This window comes from Furipterus horrens, unplaced genomic scaffold (assembly GCF_987537825.1).
Source record: "Furipterus horrens unplaced genomic scaffold, mFurHor1.1.pri manual_scaffold_5, whole genome shotgun sequence".
NCBI lineage: Eukaryota > Metazoa > Chordata > Mammalia > Chiroptera > Furipteridae > Furipterus > Furipterus horrens.
In genome coordinates this window covers 164,114,655-164,137,363 of record NW_028327175.1, presented here as the reverse complement: position 1 = coordinate 164,137,363, position 22,709 = coordinate 164,114,655, and the positions used below count along the sequence as shown (strand labels likewise).

The window sequence follows — 22,709 nt, the reverse complement described above, 5'->3', positions numbered from 1 at the left end:
GACTGGATAATGCTCCATGGTTGGGCAGACCAGTTGAAGTTGATAGCAATCAACATTATACCATGCAGGGGATAACCAATATACTCAAAATATCCAAATCAATAAAGTTACTGGAGAAAATAAAAAATAGGTCTTTTATTTTATGGAAAAAACCATACAGACTTTTTGGCCAACCCAAGGTATATATGAAGGAAAAGGATTAGAGGGAATAGTACCTGGGGCATACATACCTCTGAGAACAGTGCCTGTTTCTACCACCTAGAGCAAAAAAACTCATAATTAATGGGGCAATTAATAGAAAAGAGGAAAGTTTTGCCTCAGAAGTAGGGAATATCTAGCTCTAGAGTTTCTTAACGCTCACTCATCGGCATTTTGATACAGACAATCATTTGTTGTGCTGTGCTGTCCCATGCATTGCAGAATGCTTGGCAACAGTCCTGTCCTATATCTACTTGTAGCAACCATCAGTCATCACAATAAAAAATGTCTTCAAACTTTGCCAAATGTCCCTAAGGGGCAAAATTGCCCCTGGTTAAGAACCACTGCCATTGAATAAGCACTATTCTAGACCCACCTAACAAATCAAAAGGGAAAAAAAAAGTTGCTCTGGGAAAGACCAGGTGAATAGGGAGGTTGGGAGGGTGGGGCACGGGGGCCATGCTGTTTGGTCAAAAACTGCTGAACACTCAGCGCAGTGTGGGCAAATGAAATGGGCAAATGCGTTGACTCTTCAAAATAAATTCACTGAAGCTGAACACACCTCTCAAAACAACGCCAGCTGGTACACCAATACAGAGGAGTTCTTTGAACACTCACCTAGCAGGGAAAGCCTGTACTACAAAGGGCCCTCCCTCCAGAAGACATTTCTGATTTTTTTTTAGTTCCCCTCATAATCAAACTGATCAAGATCAGTAATAAATAGGAAATATTAACAGCAGCCAGAGTTCGGTGCATCTACCATATCACATCTAGGGGTCATGTTTGAAGATGAATATCAACAATCACATTACTTTTTTTTTTTTTCAGATTTAATGTGTTTTATTGATTAAAATATTACATTTGTGCCAATTTCCCTTCCCTCTGCTCCCCTCCACCCGGTGGCCCCCCTCCCTCCAGTTGTCCCCCCCTTTTAGATTATGTCCATTAGTTGTGCATACAGTTCCTCCCAACCTCTCTCCGTCTATTCCATTCCCTCCTACCTTGATCCCCAATTCCTATATCATCTCCCTCCCTTTCCCCATTCCCCCTCCCTGTTGACCTCCCCCCAATATGCTTCCCGTACCCACAGTTCCTTTTCCACTCTCGTTGCCTATTTAGTTTGCCTTTGTTTCATCTCCCTAGCTTCTGTTTTTTTAAACCAGTCCCTTTAACATCTCATATAACAGTGGTTTGGATCTAATGAACTCTTTCAGTTTTATTTTGTCCTGGAAACACTTTCTCTGTCCTTCTATTCTGAATGACAATTTCGCTGGATAGAGTATTCGTGGTTGTAGGTTTTGGATTTTCATTACTTTGAATATTTCTTGCCAGTCTCTTCTTGCCTGTAGGGTTTCCCTTGAGAAGTCAGCTGATAGTCTAATTGGGACCCCTTTGTACATAATTCTTTTCTTCTCTCTTGCTGCTTTTAAGATTCTCTCTTTATCTTTAATTTTTGACATTTTGATTATAATGTGTCTTGGAGTGGTTCTCCCTGGGTCCAGTCTCTTGGGAACTCTCCTTGCTTCCTGGACCTGCAAGTCTATTCCCTTCCCCAAGTCTGGGAAGTTCTCCTTTATTATATTTTCACTCAATTTTTCAAGTTCTAGTTCATCTTCCTCATTCTCTGGCAAACCAATGATTCTTATGTTGGGCCTTTTATAGCTGTCCCAGAGGTTTCTGATCCTCTCATTGTTGCTTCCCATTTCCTCTCGCTGCATTGGTTGACTGCTTGTTCCTTCTCCATATTCCAGTTTGTTGAAATGAACTCTGGATTTTTTTTTCTCACTATCTATCTCGTATGCGGTTTTGTTCCTTTCGTTATGAAAGTTTTTCGCTTCTTTCTTATCTTTTTCCTGCTCTTTTGTGAATTCTGTAAGCCACCTGATAACAATGGCCCAGAACTGAGCCTCTGACAGGTTTCTTATCTGTTCATCTGTCAGGTTCTCTATCTGCTGCCTGGTGAGTTGTGTCACCGGGATTTCTATAGTTGTCTGCCTCATTTTGACAGATGCGTTTTGTTTTCTTGGGCCGGCTGTCGGGGGCAGTGCCTGTGTACGCGTCATAAATCAGCGACCGGCGCCTGCCTGTCCGCGACCTATTTCGCAGCCCTGTGGTGCTTTCTTTGGGGGCGGGGGTCCAAGATGGATTCACACAGTTATTCAGCTAGGAGACCAGGATCCGTCCTCCCGCCCCTCTGGGCCTCACTGTTCAAGGCGATGCGGCGGCCGCTTGCTCTCCCCAACGCCGGAGTCGCGCACCGCCTGGGGCTTGACCGCAGCCGGGATTCCTCGCCGCCCGCTGCTCCGGGTGCGACCGCAAACAGCACTGCCCTCTTTAACTCTTACCTGCCCAAATGGCACCGCTGGTTTATAACTTCATATGTTGGACTTCCGTATAGTTTTATTTTCTGGAATTTCTAGTTATCCTTTGTTTTGAAGTAGTTGTATTCCTCTCTAGTTGTAGAGGGAGACCTAGCGTGTCCGTCTAAGCCTCCATCTTGGCCGGAAGACTCAACAATCACATTAAATGGGAATGGTATAAACATCCCAACTAAAAGGTCACTATTGTCACATTGGACAAAAGATCCAACTATATCTTGCCACCAAAACATACACAGAAATAAATATACAAAAAGGTTATAATAAATAAATGCACATATAGGCATGTTAAAAATAAACATACAAATAAGTTTTAAGTAAAAGGGTGGGAAAAGATAAGCCATTATATCAACAGTCAAAAGAAAGCTGGTTGACTATATCAAACCAGTGTATGAGACAGAGTAAATTTTGGAATAAAATATATTACCAGGAATAAATAAATGGTAACAGGTCTAACAGTCAGTCCTACACCTTTATGCATCTAATAACAGAGTTTCAAAATATATGAAGAAAAGTCCGATAAAATTGTGAAATTAATATACAAATCCATAATAGTAGTAGAAGGAAGACCTCTGGGAAATCTCCATATTTAGAAAATAAACAACACACTTTAAAAAAGAAAGCAAAAGAGGAAGTAGAAAGTATTACAAGATGAATGAAAATAAAAACATGGGATGTCAAAATTTGTAGGAGGCAGCCAAATCAATGATTAGAGAGAAATTTATAGCACTAAAAAAGACTATAGTAGAAATGAAAAGTCTCAAGTCAAGGAATTATTCTTTCACCTTAAGAAACAAAGAAAAGGGGGAGAGAGAAGAAGGGAGGGAGGACTGAAAGAGAAGTAAATGAAATCCAAAATAAGCAGAAAAAATATGAGTAAAAAGAATTAAATCAACCTTGACTAAGATTTCCCATTAAAAAATGTTAGAAGATAATAGAGCAATGTCTACGGAGTACTTTGTTTCACAAAATATTACATCAAACATGTTGTCATTAATGGACAAAAGCAATAAAAAGTACATAAAAATTCACAGGGGCTGGGTGGGGGTGGGCAAAGTGGTAAACATAGGGACTCTTTAATAGTGTCAACAATAAAAATAAAGTTAAAAAACAAAAACAAAACTCTGATAGGCGCTCTGACTCCTTCCTTGGAGGAAAAATTATGACAAAATGCAGCCAATCACAATAAACAAAAAAGGAATGGGGGAAACGGGGGAAAGTAATTGGAAAGCATTTAACTCACTTAAATGTAGAATTAAGACTGTATGAACTATGGTTATAGAACAGAATGAAAATGTTTAAAATCTGAAAATGTAAAAATAAAACATAAATATAACTATCTAAAATCAAGAGGCAAGTTGAAACATGGAGTGCTAATTTTCTCATTTTTCATAGGACATTTTGTGATAAAAAAGGAAATACATAGTTAGAAAAACTAATGCCTCTAATTTCCTAATCTTGTTCATAAACTTTGTAAGAAATATTTCTTGAAAGAAAAGAAATAGGATATATGCCAATCTGTTGCTGATGTAAAGAGTACTCAAGATTTATATTTTCAATACTGTAATTAGATACCACATAATCAGTGATCCCTAATCGCCTACTAACAAGGGATTTGGTTTAAACATGGAAAAACTAAGTTTACATGCCATAAATGAGACACCTGCTATAAAGGTTTAAAAAAGAAAAAGAAAAAAGAAAAAGGCCAACACTTTATTTAAACCAAAGGAGAATGCTGAAATACGCAGATTCAACTTCAGTTTATCGGGGAATTTTTGATGTAAACTCTGTATTTCAGCCTCATTGCATTATGTGACAAAGAAAATGATCACGGTTTTGAATTTTCTCAATGCTCATAACCATTACTAATTTACAGAATAGTGAGAAGAAAAATTGCTGACTTGTTGATCTGGCTTATTTTACATAATGCAGACAGATGTCCTAATTTTAGAAATTTATTGAACAGACATATTGAGTTGCTTCCTTAGATCAAGAACCTTTTGTAATTAATGAGCTCCCAGAATTTCAACTTGTTAAAATCTCAGGAGTTTATGATGATGATTTGAAAAGATTGATGACCCTATAGACTCTGAAAGTATGAAGGACTCTACCTGATTTGATTAAGTAGTGATATACCTACTGAATCTAAAATTTCAGTTTGATCCCTTAACCCTTCTCACCCAGAAAAAAAAAAAAAAAGGCTCATGGACACAAACAACAAAACAGTGCGGTGATCTGGTGGTTGCCAGAGGAAAAGGGAGCCAGGGGGGTAAGAAATCTGTACAGGGAAGCTAAATGGTGATGGAAGAAGACTTGACTTGGGGTGGTACACACAAAATCTATATAATTTTATTAACCAATGTCATCTCAATAAATTCAATAAAAATAAAAATAAATTTTAAAATAAAGTAAAATTTCGGTTTGAGAATATGCAAAAAAAAAAAAAGGGAAAAGAAAAGCAAAAAACAAAACAAAAACTAGACTGGATGCTCTGTGCTCAATGGGAATTAAAGATTTAAAAGAACTGCAGAATGGCCCTGAGTGGTGTGGTTCAGTGGGTTGGGCTTCATCCCCAAAACTGAAAGGTTACTGGCTCAATTCCAGTCAGGGCACATGCCTGGACTGATGGCCAGGTTCCCAGTTGGGGACGTGGAGAGGCAACCGATCGATGTTTCTCTCTTACATGGATATTTCTTCTCTCCCTCTCCTCCCTCCCTTCCCCTCTCTCTAAAAATAAATAAATAACCTTAAAAATAAAAAATTAAAGAACTGAAGAATGTTTTCATGGAAATAACATTATATTTCAGAAAATATTTCACAAATTTTAATAAATAAAAATTATGCTCTTAGCTATTAACAAAACAAATTATTTGTTGAATGTTCACCAATAACAAAAGCATCCCAGGTATCCAATATGACTCAATTATTTTCAGATCTATTTTAAAATAGCCAAACTCTGAGCAAATTATAGATTTACCTAGAAATGTAAAAGAACATTCCTTTGATGCAATTGCTGAAATAGAACCTAAGAGTTAACAGCTATCAGCAGAGATATGAATTGGAATCCACTTAGATATCTGTTTCTCGCTGAATATACTACATACATTTCAAAAATAATTCAGTTTTCTTTATTAACTTGACCAAAACTAATCCCTCCATACTTAACACAAAATGGCATTTACAAATAGCAATACACCTATAAAAATTCCATTCACCCAAACTTGGCTAGATGGGTTGTATGTGCATAACTGTTAAAGCTATGAGTTGTTTCCAAGTTAGTTCATAATTCAGTATCCAATTACTATACACTGAAATACAATTATAACTGTCAGTTAAAAATATTTTCCATCATAACATATTGTCATATATCATAGTCAATATAAACAATATAACATATAGAATGTCAAAATATAAACCATGTGCTCTTTGAAATCAGACTTTCAAGGGTAAGGTAGTTTGAAATAGTATACAAATCTCCCTAAAAAAGTCACACTACAAAAATATGCTACTAACTCACTAATTAACAAAGGAAAACATTCTGCAAAATAAAATAGATGATCAAGGGAAATTTTTTTAGTTTTTGAAATGTTTTTCTCATAAACTGGCAGAACTGCAACATGTTTTTCCTCTATATAATCCTCTCAATGTAAGCATTTATTTAACAGTTATAAAGGGGTAGGGTTTGCTATAGAGAGGAATCAATAACAACCTTGTAAAGCCTACGGCAGAGCACATAACCATGCAATAGGAAACATTAACACTGGACTGAAAGAAATATTTATATTTTCAATAAACATGCTCCTATTAGATAATTAATTTTTTACATGTCTTACCAGCTGTTTCACAGATCAAGCAGTGAGTGGCAGAGCTGTTATATCAAAATCATATTATTACATGTTTATGAGGTGTTTTTAATTTTTCATAGGTATCTACTATTTAAGGTCAGCCACATTCAACTCATATTAAATAAAAACAAGGTATTCATGGGGTAATTAATTCAGGAGAATTTTCAGACCAGTCTTATCTTAGAAATAAATTCTTACCAATTACTTTTATGTCAGAAGACTTATTAATTCAAATTACATGCTGCCCTTATTCCCAGATTTAACAGATTTGTCACGATCTATGTTTCTGAAATATTAAATTAAAAGGTGTCATGGTAATTGCTATGGAATAAATAGCAATTAAGATTTTTTAGGTAAATAAGCTAAAACTGTCTGCAGTGAATGTTCATTCTACTTCCCCATACAATGCATGCATCATTCACAGGTAGCCTAAAATTATAAAATGTAAATTTGAAAAATTGCTTCAAAAGATCTTAAGAAACTGACTTAATATAGAATTCAATACTTGGTTAAGAAATATCTATGTATAATATATCCAAAAAGAGGTAGATTTGAAGGTAAATAATATAAATTGTTACCACAGACTGATCATATTACTGTTCTTTATTTTTAATAGTGAACACATGCTCTGAGAGGAGTAAATAATTTGCAGGATAAGTAAAAGACAATTATTTAAAATTTTACAACAGCTAACAACTATAATTTCTAGTGTATATATATACCAGAAATTTGAATTAGGTAAATACTTACTGCTATATAATAAACTCTTGCTTTTTCTACCAACATCCAGTTTTTGTCTATATCAAGATGTTTTTCTTTTTTATAACAATTGGCAGCAGCAAGATTAGCTACAAGGGACCTAAAACAAGAACAAAAGTCAAGTAGCTTTTTTTTTTCATACATAAATAGCTTGCTTTTTTGTTGTTGCAAACTTGTGCATTTCTACACAGTTAATTAACAATGATTTTTGATGATTTGTTTTACATTTTAATTCTTAAGAACTGCTTTGATTTAATAAATGTGAATGAAATTAGTTTTGTTTTGAAAACTTTTGAGACTTCTGTATTGCCTTTGAAATAAACAGAGATGTTAATCCTTGTTCTAAATACCACCTGGTATTTTGAGAAACTGGCATTTAAGTTTTCTTTTTATATTTAAATGATAAGATTATCTACCTCTACATTTTAATAGTTCAAAATGTAGTTAAGAAATAAAAACCTACAAAAAATAAAAAAGCTACAATGCCATTATGCATAAAAATATGCAAATAAAAACTTCAATTTTTAAGTATTAGTACATTTATTACTTAACCTAATGCTTTAAAAGCCAATATGAGATTAATTTAACAAAATGCACATATATAAGACTTTACTTACTATACGTAATTAATCTGCAAAGCATTACATATGAAGGACTATAATAAATTTAGTTTCTACAGCTGAAAATTCCATGCCCTGGTACAGTTTTGCAGCTAAAAAATTTAAGCAGGATACTACATTTAAAATCTTGCTACAAATGCAACACAGAGTTTTTTATTATTGCTCAATAATTAAACTTAATAATTATTTATATTACATAAAAATTAATAAAAATATTTTCCCTCCTCATTCTGATTCAAAAATTAGAAAACAACTTGACAACTTTTCACTTTTATAATCAATGGTAGCAGTTATGGCTAAAAAAAAATGCATATATAACACCTCATCAGTTTAAGATTGGGGTAATATGATTGGCTTCTCTGTAAAGAAAAGAATAAATGAATTCTTGTCCAAAACATTTATGTTCATCCATATGTCAATTAATTACTGAGGATTACATCTGTTTATGTTCAATTAAATGAATGAAAATAAAGAGTAATATGCATCAATATATTTATATGCAAATACCTATATTACAAAGTCAGAATAAGTAGTCCTGATTTATTAAAATAGTTATGTAATCATGACTTCAGCAAAATTTTGACAAAAATAGCCACTAAACAAAAGAAAAAAACGACCCAGACCAGTGTGGCACAGTTGATTGGTCATTGTCCCGCAAAACGAAAGGTCGCCAGTTCAATCACCAGTCAGGGCACCTGTCTGGGGCAGGTTCGGTCCCTGGTTGGGGCACCTATGAGAAGCAACTGATGGATGTTTCTTTCCCTCTCTTTCTCCCTCCCTTCCCCTCTCTCTAAAAGTAAATAAATATATTAAAATCTTTAAAAAAACAAATAAAACAATTTTGGTATTGTTAGTGTAGGTAGCTAATTTGTTATTAATAGAGGAAGGGATCAAATGGAACCAGACATTAAGCCTAATAAACTAGGAAGTTGAGTCAGATATTAAGCCTAATCTACTAGGTAGGTGAATTGGACAATAAGCCTGATTCACTATGAAGCCACAGCACTCACGGGCTTTTACAGAGGACAGACACATCCTCTGCTTAGGGTACTTAAGTCCTGAAGTGGCAAAGAATAATCAGGTAGCTGGGATTACAGAGAAAGAGATCAAAACAGCAAGAGAAATTCCTTTGCTAGGTACATGTGCAGTAGAAGAGAAGATGGTGCAGGAGGAGGTAAGTGCATGTGCAGCAGAAACCAGGTGAGCGCAGCAGAACTTTGGGGCATGTGCAGTAGGAGCCAACATGGCAACATAAAGGTGCAGAAAAGGATCAGATTGGAAGGGGGTAGGGGGTGGAACCCTGAAAAATCTAAAAAAGGGATTTGTAGGGGTGAGGCTGTCCTGCCTCCAATGCCCCAGCCTGGTTGTAAATTCCCTGTCCAGCAGAGGTTTCAGGACCACGATGGAACAAATTTATCCAGGACACTGTATTTTGTCTGGAGGGATGGGAGGTGGATAATCTCTCTAATGGAGAAGAGCGCCAAACTTCCATATCCTGTGCCTTTTATTGAGGAGGGGATTCAGGAGATACAAGGTCAAGACTTATGAATCATCAATAAGCTTTCAAACGCTTGGGCTGCAGTTGACAGTTACTGTTTACAGGTATCACTATAGAGAACACAGTGACTGAGTCTGTGTCAGGGTCTATCAAACATCTTGATGCCACACTGGCATTAGATGCAAGGTTTCATACATTCTTTACTACAGATTGTTTATAGTTAACTAAGAGAGAAGAAAAGCAGAGCAAGCTCTAAAGCACAATATGCATTCTTTAAACCCAATTCCCATGGGAACCCTCTGAGTGGCTTTTGGTCCTTCCTGCCTCACACCCTTCCGGTTTTCCGTTGAAATTTAAAGGCCTCTCCAGGGGTGCCTGGCTCATGGCTTGGGCTACAATTCCTGAAACCACAAGGAGCAGTGTCCCACACAGGGGGAGTGCCCAGTCTAGCCCCAGAAAACCCCAGGAAGTAGGTTGGATAGTTTGAAAGAAAGCCTGCTCATTTCTGAAAACCAAAAAAATATATGGAGGATTATCAGGGATCTCAGGGCAGTTGCTGCTAAAGCCTGCCTGCTCTCTACACATCTCTGAGGACATATTATTTTCCTTCACCCCAATATATCTTGCCACTAAGCTTAAACTTCTCCCACGAGTGTGTCCTTTGAAATTCCTTCCTCATGACACTGCATGAACCCATTTTTACCAGCATCAACATCAACCACTAAACTCTACTTTGATAATAAGACTATTCTTTGATAGGAAACCACATAGTTTTTCCAAAAGAAAAATTTAAGTATTTGTATTATCCAAATTATTTGGTTCAGACTTTGGAGAATGAGAATCTGGATTAAGGAAAATATTGCATTATCTAAATTCTTTGCTTGCTGAGTTTTGGATAGTGGTAGTAAGAGTCCCCAGCCCTATCTAAAACAATTTGGATAATGAGCTAGATAGGGAGGGTTTCCCCAGTTTCTGATATCCAATATTACTTGAACAATACCAATCATTATAACCATAATATTAGTTTATAAATTAAGCTATTAACATCTGATAGAACTAATATTATCATAACTACTCTTTAAAACAGCAATTCAGCAACACAAATAATTTATCAATTTTACTCTAGCCTGAGCAGTATCAGAGGCAAAACTTTATCCATTTCTGTCTAGTGGGAAAACATTGCACCTGCATATTAGTGTTGGCTTTAGAAAAATTAAAAAGGGGAAAGGTCTAAATAAGTACATTTTAAATATTTTTGAACAACAGATGGCTATTTATTGAAACCTTAAAATTGCAACATTCTTTTATGCATAAAACACAAAACTATAAGAAAGGTTTGAAAGATTTTTGGCACTATTTTTGAAAGTTATATTTTAGTTATTTAATGACTATTGCCCAGAATAGTGTTATTTTCTTAACATACATTTGCTGGAAGTCAAAGAGTAAGCACAAATAAAAGGGATTAATACAGGTGCATTAAAAAAGGGCAAGAGTGGGAAGGGAAGAAAAAAGTGGCAAATAAGAGAGGGAACAGAAGGGAGACAAGAATGTAAAATTTCTAGTGAATCACATTTTCAAAGTTCACATAAAGAAGAATTTTTATTAAGTAAAATTGTATAGAAATTCAATGGGTTGTTTCTTTCTTTTCTTCTCCCCTCACCTGAGGATATGTTTATTGATTTTTAGAAATGGAGAGAAGGGAGAGAAACACTGACATGAAAGAAACATCGATCAATTGCCTCCCACATGCCCCAACAGGGGTTTGGACCCCCATACCCAGGTATGTGCCCTGACTGGGAATCAAACCCACAACCTTTACTGGTGTATGGGATGACACTCCAATCAACTGAGCCACCCAGCCAGGGCAATGAGTTGTTTCTTGAGTGGTACATTACTCATAACTGAAGTTTTTTAATATGGATGAATGACTATTAGCCAGAAATGCCTTAGATGACCTAATTCATGAGACTGGATATACTGTAGTATTTTATAAATTAAAAAAACACATATGAATATGTGTGTATTCCAATATTCCAATCTCAGGATATGGTGAAATCCCAGTTTGGCAAAAACATAACAAAACAACAACGATAACAACAATAAACCCCACAAAAATAAAAACAAAAACTAGCTACAAGACATTGAATACATGTCCTGTAGACTCTAGACTATATAATCTAAAAAATTTCATTCCATTTTACCTCATGAAGATAACCGTAGGCTCAACAAAGGAAGTATTTTAAAAGAAAAAAATGATATAAAAAAGAGCTTATTTAATATTAAAAGCAATTATAAACATGAGATCTAAATTCCAAATTTAGATTAGAATTCAGATTTTACCAGTATTTAAATAGCCAGTTATTATAAACTTTCCCTGGAATTACACTGACCTGTTGCCACCAGTGATACATGCAGCACAAGTTCCTGTCGGTTGTTCATTCTGCTCATAGTAATGAGCCTCCACATGAGCTTCAGCAGCTTTCTTCTTCAGGATCTCCCCAAATTTATCTATCCCAATGCATCCAAAAAATGTTGCTGCTTTGTGTGGCTTCTGAATCATCCACTGAAAAATAGAAGCATACATAATTTTAGCGATTCGGAAAATGGTACACCATAATTCTGTATTCTGTCATAGATAGGGTCATAAAAGGGATACTTTATTAGCAGCTGAAGCTGTTATGAATGGAATTCCAATCCTGTACTACCATTTATGATAACAAATTTGATACAACAACCACATAAAATCTCATTATACTACTTTTGGGGAGAGAAATAGAGCACATTGGTTAAGAACTCAGAATCTAGTTATATAGAACTTAGGTCAATGCTGGCTTAATACAGAAAAACAATATTGATTCCCAATAGTAGTAGTGTAACCATGTTATTCATTAAAAGCCCAGCATCTATAATGAAGACTATTTGGGTTCAAATCTTGCCCCTGTCACTTATTAGCTGTATGAGAAAGAAGATGTCATTTAGCATTTTTACACTTCATTTTCCTCATCTGCAAATTTAAAAAAATTATAAATACACCTCATAGTTGTTGAGAATTAAATTAATAATGTAAACAGGTATAAACATTACTGAGCCTAATACTCAGCATATAGTAAATGATTTATATTAGCTGTGGTTGTCACTAGTATTGCCATGTTTGTAATAATTCATATATAAATTAAACTAAACTACACTTACGTCTAAAATTTTTTTAAATTCTCAGCCATAAGAAAAGATAAAATATTGCCATTTGTGACAACACGAATGGATCTTGAGAATGTGCTGAGCAAAAACAAGTCAGACAAAAAAGGTCAAGAACCATATGATTTCACTCATATGTGGGATATAAAACAGAAAGCAACAAATAAACAAGACAAAAAAACAAACAAAAAATCAGACACAAATAACAATATGGTGGTTTACCCGAGGGAAAGAGGTGAAGGGAGGTTAAAGAGAGTAAAGGGGGCAAAATATATGGTGATGGAAGAAGACAGCTTTGGCTGGTGAACACACAACTCAATATACAGAGGAGGCACTATAGAACTGGACACCTGAAACCTATATAGTCTTATTAACCAATGTTACCCCAATAAATTTAATAGTTATAAAAACACAAAAATAAAATATTAAAAGTTCTAATTTTAATCTCATTTTTCATTAGTCTCATAAACTTTAATTTCTTTACAATAAATTAATAATAGTGGATTTCTTCTAAAATGCACACTTCCCACTGATATGATATATTATTTTTCATAAATAGCTCAAATTTCTAAGGTTTTCAATCAGCAATTATAAAGCCACCATGTATTTTTTTCTAAGACTTATAGTTAAAAAATTACTTAATAAACAAAGTCAAAAGACAGAACTATATCACATTCTCAAACATTTGGTATATAAAAGAAATGTATGTATAGCTGAGAGTTAGTTAAATGGATGATAAAAGAAACAAAAGGTAACAGAAAGTTGTAAGATAAAAGATACAGTAACTCTCTGATGATCTAGTAACCCTACTTCTAGGGATTTATCCTGAAGATATGTGTATACAAGTGTAAGACAACATATGGACAGCTATTATCTGTAATAGCAAAATACTGGAACAACTTACAAGTTCATCATTAGAAGACAGACTGAATAAACTATAATAATTCCATTCAATGGAATACCACAAAGCAATTTAAAAAGGAGAGAGAGAACAAGAAAAAGCTGTATGGACTAATTATCTAGATTAATTGTGAGAATATTTTGTGAAGTTTAAAAAAAAAGAGCAGGGTTCAAAAGTGTGATTGTGTATGCTTTAAGAATTAAGAATAAGAATTAAGAACATATATATCCTTTTAGTATATATACATATTCTTTTAGAATTTATATATAGTTTTAATTTTGCTTATTTTGTTTAAAAAAACAAACAAACAGAAAGAATACACCAGAAACTAAATGATTTGCTTAAGGGTGGGTAGAGAGAATAGAATAAAGCAGTAGGGATAGAAGAAGGACTTCTCAGAATGTAACACTTCACATAAACTTGACTTTAAAAAAATACGTTTATTGATTTTTAGAGAGTGAGAGAGAAAAAAATATGAGAGAGAAATATTGGTCAGTTGCCTCCTATTCGCACCCCAACTAGGGATCGAACCCACAACCCAGGTATGTGCCCTGACTGAAACTCAAACCCCCAACCTTCTGGTGTACAGGACAACACTACAATCAACTGAGCTAGGTCATACACTTGACTTTTATGTTTAAAAGTTTGCATTTTTGTAAATGAAATTCAATTTAAACTTAAATTCAGAATTCAAATAGGAAAAGTAAATGATAAAGCTGAATACAACAGAAATTTTTAAAAATCAAAGAAAATATCAAATTATAACTACACAGAAAAAATACAAATAACTTGTCAACATTATTATAACTTTTCAAAATACTAATTAATATAAGGAACAAAACCAAAAAACCATAAACATTAATAATAGGTTTACTGTTGATAATGCTATTATTAAAACTATTTTGCATGCATTGTAGGATAGAGCAAATGAATATAAAGCTGATGCTGTTAAGAAGTAGGCTTCCACTGTAGAAGGGCAATAAGATATGGAATGGGGCAAGGAAAGAAAGTTCCAAGCAAAAAATCAGAGGGATACAATCTTAAAACAAATTATTTAATTTAGCATAATCAATAATGGAAGAAACTAACACTATGTGCGCCTTGTGCTGCCAAAAATGTTTAACCTGAATCTAATAATGAAGACACAATAAGTCCAGACTATGACACATTTTATAAGCAACTGGCTTGTACTTTTTAAAGAAGGAAATACATAGAAAGAGCCCCACTGACCCTAAGAAAGGTGAGAGGAAGAAATGTTACAGATCAAAGTAAAGAAATATGACAAATACATGCAATGTGGAATCCTTATTGGATCCTGGATTAAGAAAATCAAATAGCTATAAGGACACTAATTAGAATTGTTGAAATTGGAATACTATTATATAAATAGAACTGTATCAATTCAAAATTTCTCAAACAGGGAATAAATAATTCAAATTTCCTGAACCATTTTGGATTATTATATATATATATTTGAATTATTATGTATATAATTTGTTTCTTTCCATATTATATACATATATAATATGGAAAGAAACAAATTAGTTGAAATTTTAATTGATAGATCTATGTGAAGAGTATAAGAAGTTCATTTTACTATCCTTGCTACTTTAAGTTAGAAAAATTTCAAAATTAAAGAGTGGGTCAAAGATATTGTATTTAAATCAATCATTCTGTGTAAAGAATAACAATATTTTAAATTCATCTACTCAATCTTTAATATTTTCAATTTATTAAAATGAGTAAATCACATGAAGCAGTTAATATTTTAAAATAAATCAATATCTATGACTAACAGATTTAAAAAAAATTTTTAAGTATATTTCAGTGTCCCAATTTTTTCTCTTTGCCCCCTTTCTTCCAGTACCCCACTTCCCTCCAGCAATCTCTCCCTCCTTAGTTCATGTCCATGGGTTGTGCATATAAGTTCTTTAGCTTCACCCTTTTGTATATTATTCTTAACATCCCCCTGTCTATTTTATTCCTACCAATTATGCTTCTTAATCCCTATAACATTTCCCCCTTTTTCTCCCTTCCCCCTCCCAGCTGATAACCCTCCAAAAGATCTCTATTTTCTATGATTCTGTTCCTGTCTTCCTTGTTTGCTTAGTTTGTTTCTGTTTTTATTTTTAGATTTATTTGTTGATAGTTGTGAGTTTGCTATCATTTTAATATTCATAGTGTTGATCATCTTTTTCTTAAATAAGTCCCTTTAACATTTCATACAATAATGGCTTTGTGATGATGAACTCCTTTAGTTTCACCTTGTCTGGGAAGCACTTTATCTGCCTTTCCATTCTAAACGATAACTTTGCTGGATACAATAATCTTGGTTGTAGGTCCTTGCTTTTCATCACATTGAATACTTCTTTCAGCCCCTTCTTGCCTGCAAAGTTTCTTTTAAGAAATCAGCTGATGGTCTTATGGGAATTCCTTTGTGGGTAACTCTCTTCTTTTCTCTTGCTGCTTTTACAATTCTCTCTTTATTTTTAACATTTGGCATTTTAATGATGATGTGTCTTGGTGTGGTCCTTTTTGGGTCAGACTTGTTTGGGACTCTCTATGCTTCCTGGACTTGTATGTCTATTTCCTTTGCCAAATAGGGAAGTTGTCTTTGATTATTCTTTCAAATATAATTTCAATTTCTTGCTCTTCCTCTTCTCCTTCTGGCACCCTTACGATTCAGTTATTAGTATGTTTAAAGTTGTCCTACAGGTTCCTAATGCTTTGTTGTCGTTGTTGTTTTGTTTTGTTTTCTTTTTCCATTTCTTGTTTCTTCTTTCTGTTCTGGGTGAAATTTATTTCTTCCTTTTATTCTGAATTGGTGATTTGAATCCCAGCTTCCTTCCCATCATTGTTGGTTCCCTGTATATTTTTATTTCACTTTGTATAACCTTCACTTCTTCCTTTATTTCGTGGCCATACTCAATCATTTCTCTAAGCATCCTAATCACCAGTGTTTTGAACTCTGTATCTAACAGGTTGGCTATCTGAGTTTCATTTAGTTCTTTTTCTGGGGTTTTGTTCTGTTCTATCATATGGGCCATATTTCGTTGCCCCCTCAACTTGGCAGCCTCTTTGTATTTGTTTCTGTGTATTAGGTAGAACTGCGTTGTCTCCATGTCTTAGTACTATGACCTAATGTAGTAGGTGTTCTGTAGGGTCCAGTGGCACAGCCTCCTCTATGACCCAAGCTGGGTACTTGAGGTGTACCCTTCATGCGGACTGAGTACATCCTACTCTTGTAGTTGAGCCTTGTTGCTGTTGGCAAATCAATAGGAGAGATTTACCCAGGCCAGTCAGCTGCAAGAACTGGTTGTGATCACTGACCACCAACCTTGCCCTCTGTGGAGGACCAACTGTACAGGGGTAGGGTGGTGCTGCTCCGATGTGGTCTGTAGTTGTCCACTGTATGTACTGGTACTGGGGTGTCCCAGGTGGTCCACACAAAGGTCAGTCCCCACCTCTCTTTTGCTGAGAGCACCCTGTTGGAGCTATAAAGCACTCTGAAATGGCTGATACTTTTGCTTGGCTTGGAGATTCCTAGGTGAAGCCAAGCTGTGAACCTAAGCTATCTGCTGCTAGTGCCAGGCCTGGAGCTCACTGAGGCCAGCTGTTACTTGCTTGATAGGATTAGGAAGTTGTGAAGAATGAGCTGAAACCAGCCATTCATATGGAAAAGCAGCTTGGGTGTACCCATAAATTGGGTGGGGTGGAGTCTCTGGCGGTATCTAAGGCAGATCGAACAGTATTAGCCAGGTTGATGGAGTCTCAGATATGGCACCAGCTTGCCAGCTCTTTTGGGGGAGGATTTAGGAAAGAGACAATGGCTTCTGCTCACCTTGATGCCAGACACTTCAGTTCCTCCCTTTATGCCACTAGTGTCTTTCAAGCTGCTGCCCTGGTGCTGGAGCTCAGAGAGAGTGAGTCTGAGTAGGTGAGTCTATATGTTGGTTCTTTAAGAGGAACTGCTTGGGGCTCCAGCATTTCTCCCACTGACTCAATTCCCACTTGTTTTTGCAACCAGAAGTTATGGGGACTTATCTTCCTGGCACTGGAACCCTGGGCTGCGGGGCCTGGTGTGGGGCTGGGACTCCTGGCTCCTGAGATATTCGCCCTGAATTTTTATCCATCACACTTGGGTGAGGGACCAGCCTCTCCCACATCTGCACACCTCCTACTAGTCTGGATGGATGTGGTTTTTTAATTGCATAGTTTTCAGACTTCCATTCAACTCGATTTCTGATGGTTCTGAGGGATAGTCGTTCTATATTTTAGTTGTAATTTTGATGTGGTTGTGTGAAGAGGTGAGCTACGCCTGCCTATGTCACCATCTTGACTGGATTCTCTATGGCTAATAGATTTTAAATACTTTAAACCAGACTTAGAGAATGTATAAATGTAACAGCCAAGAATATGTATTGTTCTATGCATTACTTTTATTCATGTAGAAAGCCTGGTTAAATGATCAGCCATGTCTGTTTTATGTATGAAAATACAAAAACAAAGTCAATACCAAATTTTTCTACGATTATTTAAATAATATGCCATAAAAATAATAGAAAAAGTCATTTAGTGAAAGTAAAGTCATTATAATGTATTTCAGCCTAATTATAATGAAAATTTACATGTTCAAACTACAGTCTAAGAAGGGGGCTATATCAACTCACTACCAGGCTTACATCTGATTTATAACACTTCCATAATCAGGATTTAAATGAATTGAAATGTTTTCATTATAAATAAATAATACTTAAACCTGCAAGACAAAAATGAACAATTAATGGAAATATTCAGCAGGTTTGTTACATACAATTCCATTGTTAAATATCACCACAAGAAACTGGCTAACACTCTGGCTATTATCTACACCAGTATACTTAGGACACTGACAAAATGGGAGACCTTTACATTTGATCAGTAATTTCAATTCAAAAGTCAGTATTAAATTTAATATTAAGAGTTTAATAAGCCAAAGTAGACACACAAAAGAAATAGAAGCCATGCTCACTGCTTCAAAGCACTTAACCTACCTAAGTGTTATAATCAATAAAGTTGAAATAGATTAAAAAATCCATTTTTTGAATGTTTATGAATTAATTTTCTAATAGTTCTATTAAAATTTTAGCACATTGCTAATATCGCCTCAAACACAATGTGTTACCAACATCTAACCAATCTGTTCCCTACCATTCTGACATCCAATCAATAAACATTTAATGCGTATCTACTAGAGGAAAATGACAGTGGCCCTAATACAAAGACACAACCACAACATTTTCAGATTCTCCAGGAAAGTGATTCAACCTTGTTCAAAACTTCTGATTATGTTCTTTCTGTTAGCTAAAACAAATTGCCTAGCCTCTTTGTTTATATTATGTATAGTTCATCCTTATATACCTATCTTTAACTTATACTCAAGCGCTGAGGGAGTAGAAGGGCCCAGAATTACCCCTGTGCTGTGAATAACTAGAAAAGAAAACTAAAATGAAACAACTACAGAATTTTCAAATATGGGACAGGGCAGAACTGTGATCTCTGAAAGAAAGATAGGTGAGCCCTGATATCATGCAGGCTCTCTGCCAGGCGGAAATTTTCAGACCATGGTGTAGGGAAGAAGAAGCCAAACAGCCTGGCATTTTCACTGAAATGAGAGCCAGAGATAAAGTGTTCAAGGAGAGCTGGAGGAATAGAAATTGTGAAAAAGACTCAGAGAGGAATGAGCTGAAATCCATACTGAGTAACTCTTAAGGCTTTGGCAGGATAACAACCTGTGCAGTGTTTAAGGAATATATGAAATCATACGAGATCTACATAAATGCTCTAGGATTACACAGTGACTTTATCAAAGTCTCAAGGATACAAGATTAGTGTACACAAATCTAATGTAATTTTATATACATATACATATATATATTATCAAGGAATGGTTGAAAATTAAAATTAAGAAACAATATCACAATAGCATTAAAAAAATGAAACACATCAGGATAAATTAAAAAAAAAAATACCCAAGACCGATACACAAAACACAACACAAATTTGCAAAAAACAGAAACAAACTAAAAAACACCTATATAAATCTACACTATGTGCATGAATTAGAAAACTCAATATTCTTAAGATAGCAATTCTCCCCAAACAGATTAATAAGATTCATTGCGACCTTAATCAAAATCTCAGTAGGATTTCTGAAGATACCTAAAAGCAGACTGTATAATCAACAGGAAAAGGAAAAGGAACCAGAATAGCTAAAGGTTAGGAGATATGTCAATGTTATGGAAACCAACATTGCTAAAATCCCAATTTCTTCAAATATAATGTTGATAATACAATTGATGATCTTGGAAGCATGTGTTAAGAATTAGAAATAGTGCACTTTAGTGAACTAAATTATACCTATTATTATAGTTGGGTCAATTTTATACTCTAAGTAACTACACCTAACTGAAGAACAAGAAAGCCACAGTTAGAATTGGTAACTTCAAATAAACACATAAACATAGTTGAATTCAATTTTAAAAGCAACAGTAAAGGCAGAATGCCACCAAGCAACATCAGGAGAGAGATTAATTACACCCGAGGGGGTCAGAAAAGGCTTTCAGAGATGGGTGACATTATCAACTAGTCTGAAGGATGGGTTTAATTTTTTCAAATGGCTATGAACAGGAAGTACATGTAAGCACAGAACACATGCCTCCTTTCCTGCCTTGGAAATTTTATCATGGCTTTCCTAAGGTGAAAGAAATTCTATTTAGTAAGTAGTTAGTTTCAAACAACTTAGTAAGTATTTATTTCCTAATTATTGAGCACCTGCTGCACACTGTAAAATTCTCAAGACATGGAATCATTTCCTGTGTCACATTGACTTTTGTGCAATACTTGATTTTTACCACAGAAACCACCAAAAATCCAGTTTTCCAAAGTATATGACACCACCAAAAGGAAAGTAGCAATGTAATGTTAAAACAGAAATATCTGGAGCTAGTGGTTCATGCTCTACCTAATCGATGTCATTTGTTTCCCTAGAAAATTTTAAATAACCTGCAGGCTCAATGTAGGTTTGTTAAATCACACAAGGGATTCTTAGCATACAGTTTGAGAAATAAAGGAGTATGGTGTTAACAAAAACAAAGAAAAAGAAATACAAAACTATTAGGAGTGTAATGACAGAGCCCAATGTGGGAGGGAAGAGACTAATATAAATAGTAGATCTAGACCAGATCATTAAATGCCATGAGGCAACATTCTGTAAGTAAAAGTGTGAAAATGAGGAATTTTGAGCAAAGGAATCAGATGATAAGAGATGATGCATCATTAAGGAACCAATAAGAGAAAATTTATAACTCAATTTAAATGGAGGCTAAATAAATGACATAGTAAGCTTCATATCAAGAGTCTTTAACAACATATGAAAGATTTCTATTAATATTAACTTCACTTCCAGATCAATTTCCTCTTTGTCATCTAAATGCAATATTTAGAACAATATAATTGATAATGATGATCAACAGCAAGTCACTTCTAAGTAATGCTATATACTTTAATTTAATTCATAATAGAATGATGAAGAATGGTACCTAGATACTAAAATAATAGCAAGATAAGCCAAACATAAGAAATTTTATATCAGAAAATCCAATGAGGCATTTCAGGAAAATCTAAAGCACGACTAAAAGAAATTAAATGTCAAAACTGGGTAATAACAGCAACAGATTGCAAAGAATGGTGAGGAAATCAAAAGTGAAGTAGTTAGGAAAATACCATATATCACATAGCTTAAAGGATTGGTTCTCTCTGAGGACTGCTATACTACCAAGTAAGACAGGGTGAAAAACAAAATTTTTATAAATATTATTAAGAATCCATTTTCCCTCAACAACTAGTATGTTATGCTTCTTTCCTGCCAAAACTGCTCCATTTCTTCTGTTGGCAAGCATCCTATAATAAAAATTGATTCCCAATAATTCTACTATTATCCCAACAATGACCAACAATGGTTCTTTTGTTACTTATATTGTTAAATACCTGTTAACATCAATTTTTCAGAGAAATTTTGGGAAACTTTGGCCTAGTAGAAAAAAAGACACTTTCAACTCAGATACATTTAGGTCATCTAGTCCTGTGATGGTAAATTATTATAAATACTCTATCAGAGATTATATTTCTTGTAAAATAATTGTGAGAACTGATTAAGATAATGTAAGCAAAGTACCAGCTAAATAGTACTGATGATGATGATGATAATAACAGGGCACTGAGATAGTAAATAATTTTTAGTGCAACTTCATTTAACTCACTGCATAAATATTTTTTGATTACCTACCATTTGGGGGGCACTATTTTAGTAAAAAATAGGTAAGTCAGCGTTTCTCTATTTTTTGTAGGCTTCTTTTCTTCTGATTTCTTAGTGTTCCACAGGCCTGAATCCAAGGATTGCCTGCTCTTCTCACCCTACACAATTTTTCTGGGTCTGATCTAATGTACTCCACTGTGTGTGTGTGTGCGTGTGTGTGTGTGTGTGTGTGTGTGTGTCACAGGTATCAGTATATGAGGGCAGCACATGTGTGTGTGTGTGTGGGTGTGTGAGACAGATCAGTATATGAGGGAAGCACATATGTCAGACTTTGGGGAGTGGCCAAAGAAAATTTCCTAAGGAATATATGCAAAACTGTCCATGCTGAAACTTGCAGAAGGAACATGGTGGGTCTTCCATAAGACAGTTAATGTTCAGAGAAAGAAGGATAACAAATAGACTCAGAAGCAAAAAAATAAAAAGGCTATTGGAATCAGAGAACCGAAAGTAAATTCAGTATTCCAAACAGGATTTTGATACCATATAAATGCAATGAATGAATATGAATAAGTGTCAAAATGCTATAATCTTTTCCTTAAATCTGCATTCTAAAGATACAGTATTTTCTAAAACACAGAATAAATTTCACGTGGAGATATTATTAATAACATAATCACTAGAAATAAGGACTTCTAGTCAAGATGATGTAGGTAAACATGCCTCGCCTCCTTGCACAACTACAGGAAAAAATTACAACTAGACTACAAAACAAATATCACCCAGAAATGTCAGAAAATCGAACTGTATGGAAGTCTGACAAGCAAGGAATTAAGCCACATTCATCCAGATGGGTAGGAGGGGTGTAGATGCAGAGAGGAGCAGAAGAGGAGTGGCACAGAGAGGCAGTAATATGTGGAAGGGGCTGTCCCACACCCATGGGTAGTGGATAAAAATAGGGATGGATACCTCAGGAACAAGGCACCCCAGCCCTAGACCAGATCACCCAGCCCAGAGTCCTA

At 34.9% G+C, this 22,709-nt stretch overlaps 1 protein-coding gene across 1 annotated transcript in view; it reads right to left on the bottom strand.

Moving 5' to 3' along the window:
- The window catches only part of ADK (adenosine kinase), a 648,653-nt gene that overhangs the window by 320,113 nt on the left and 305,831 nt on the right, over positions 1-22,709 (bottom strand). Inside the window, exons 5-6 of the mRNA XM_090278245.1 lie at positions 11,689-11,861; positions 7,172-7,280 (exon numbers count right to left, since the gene is read on the bottom strand). Of these exons, the coding sequence (XP_090134371.1) occupies positions 7,172-7,280; positions 11,689-11,861 (282 nt within the window). The remainder of the gene's footprint in view (positions 1-7,171; positions 7,281-11,688; positions 11,862-22,709) is intronic.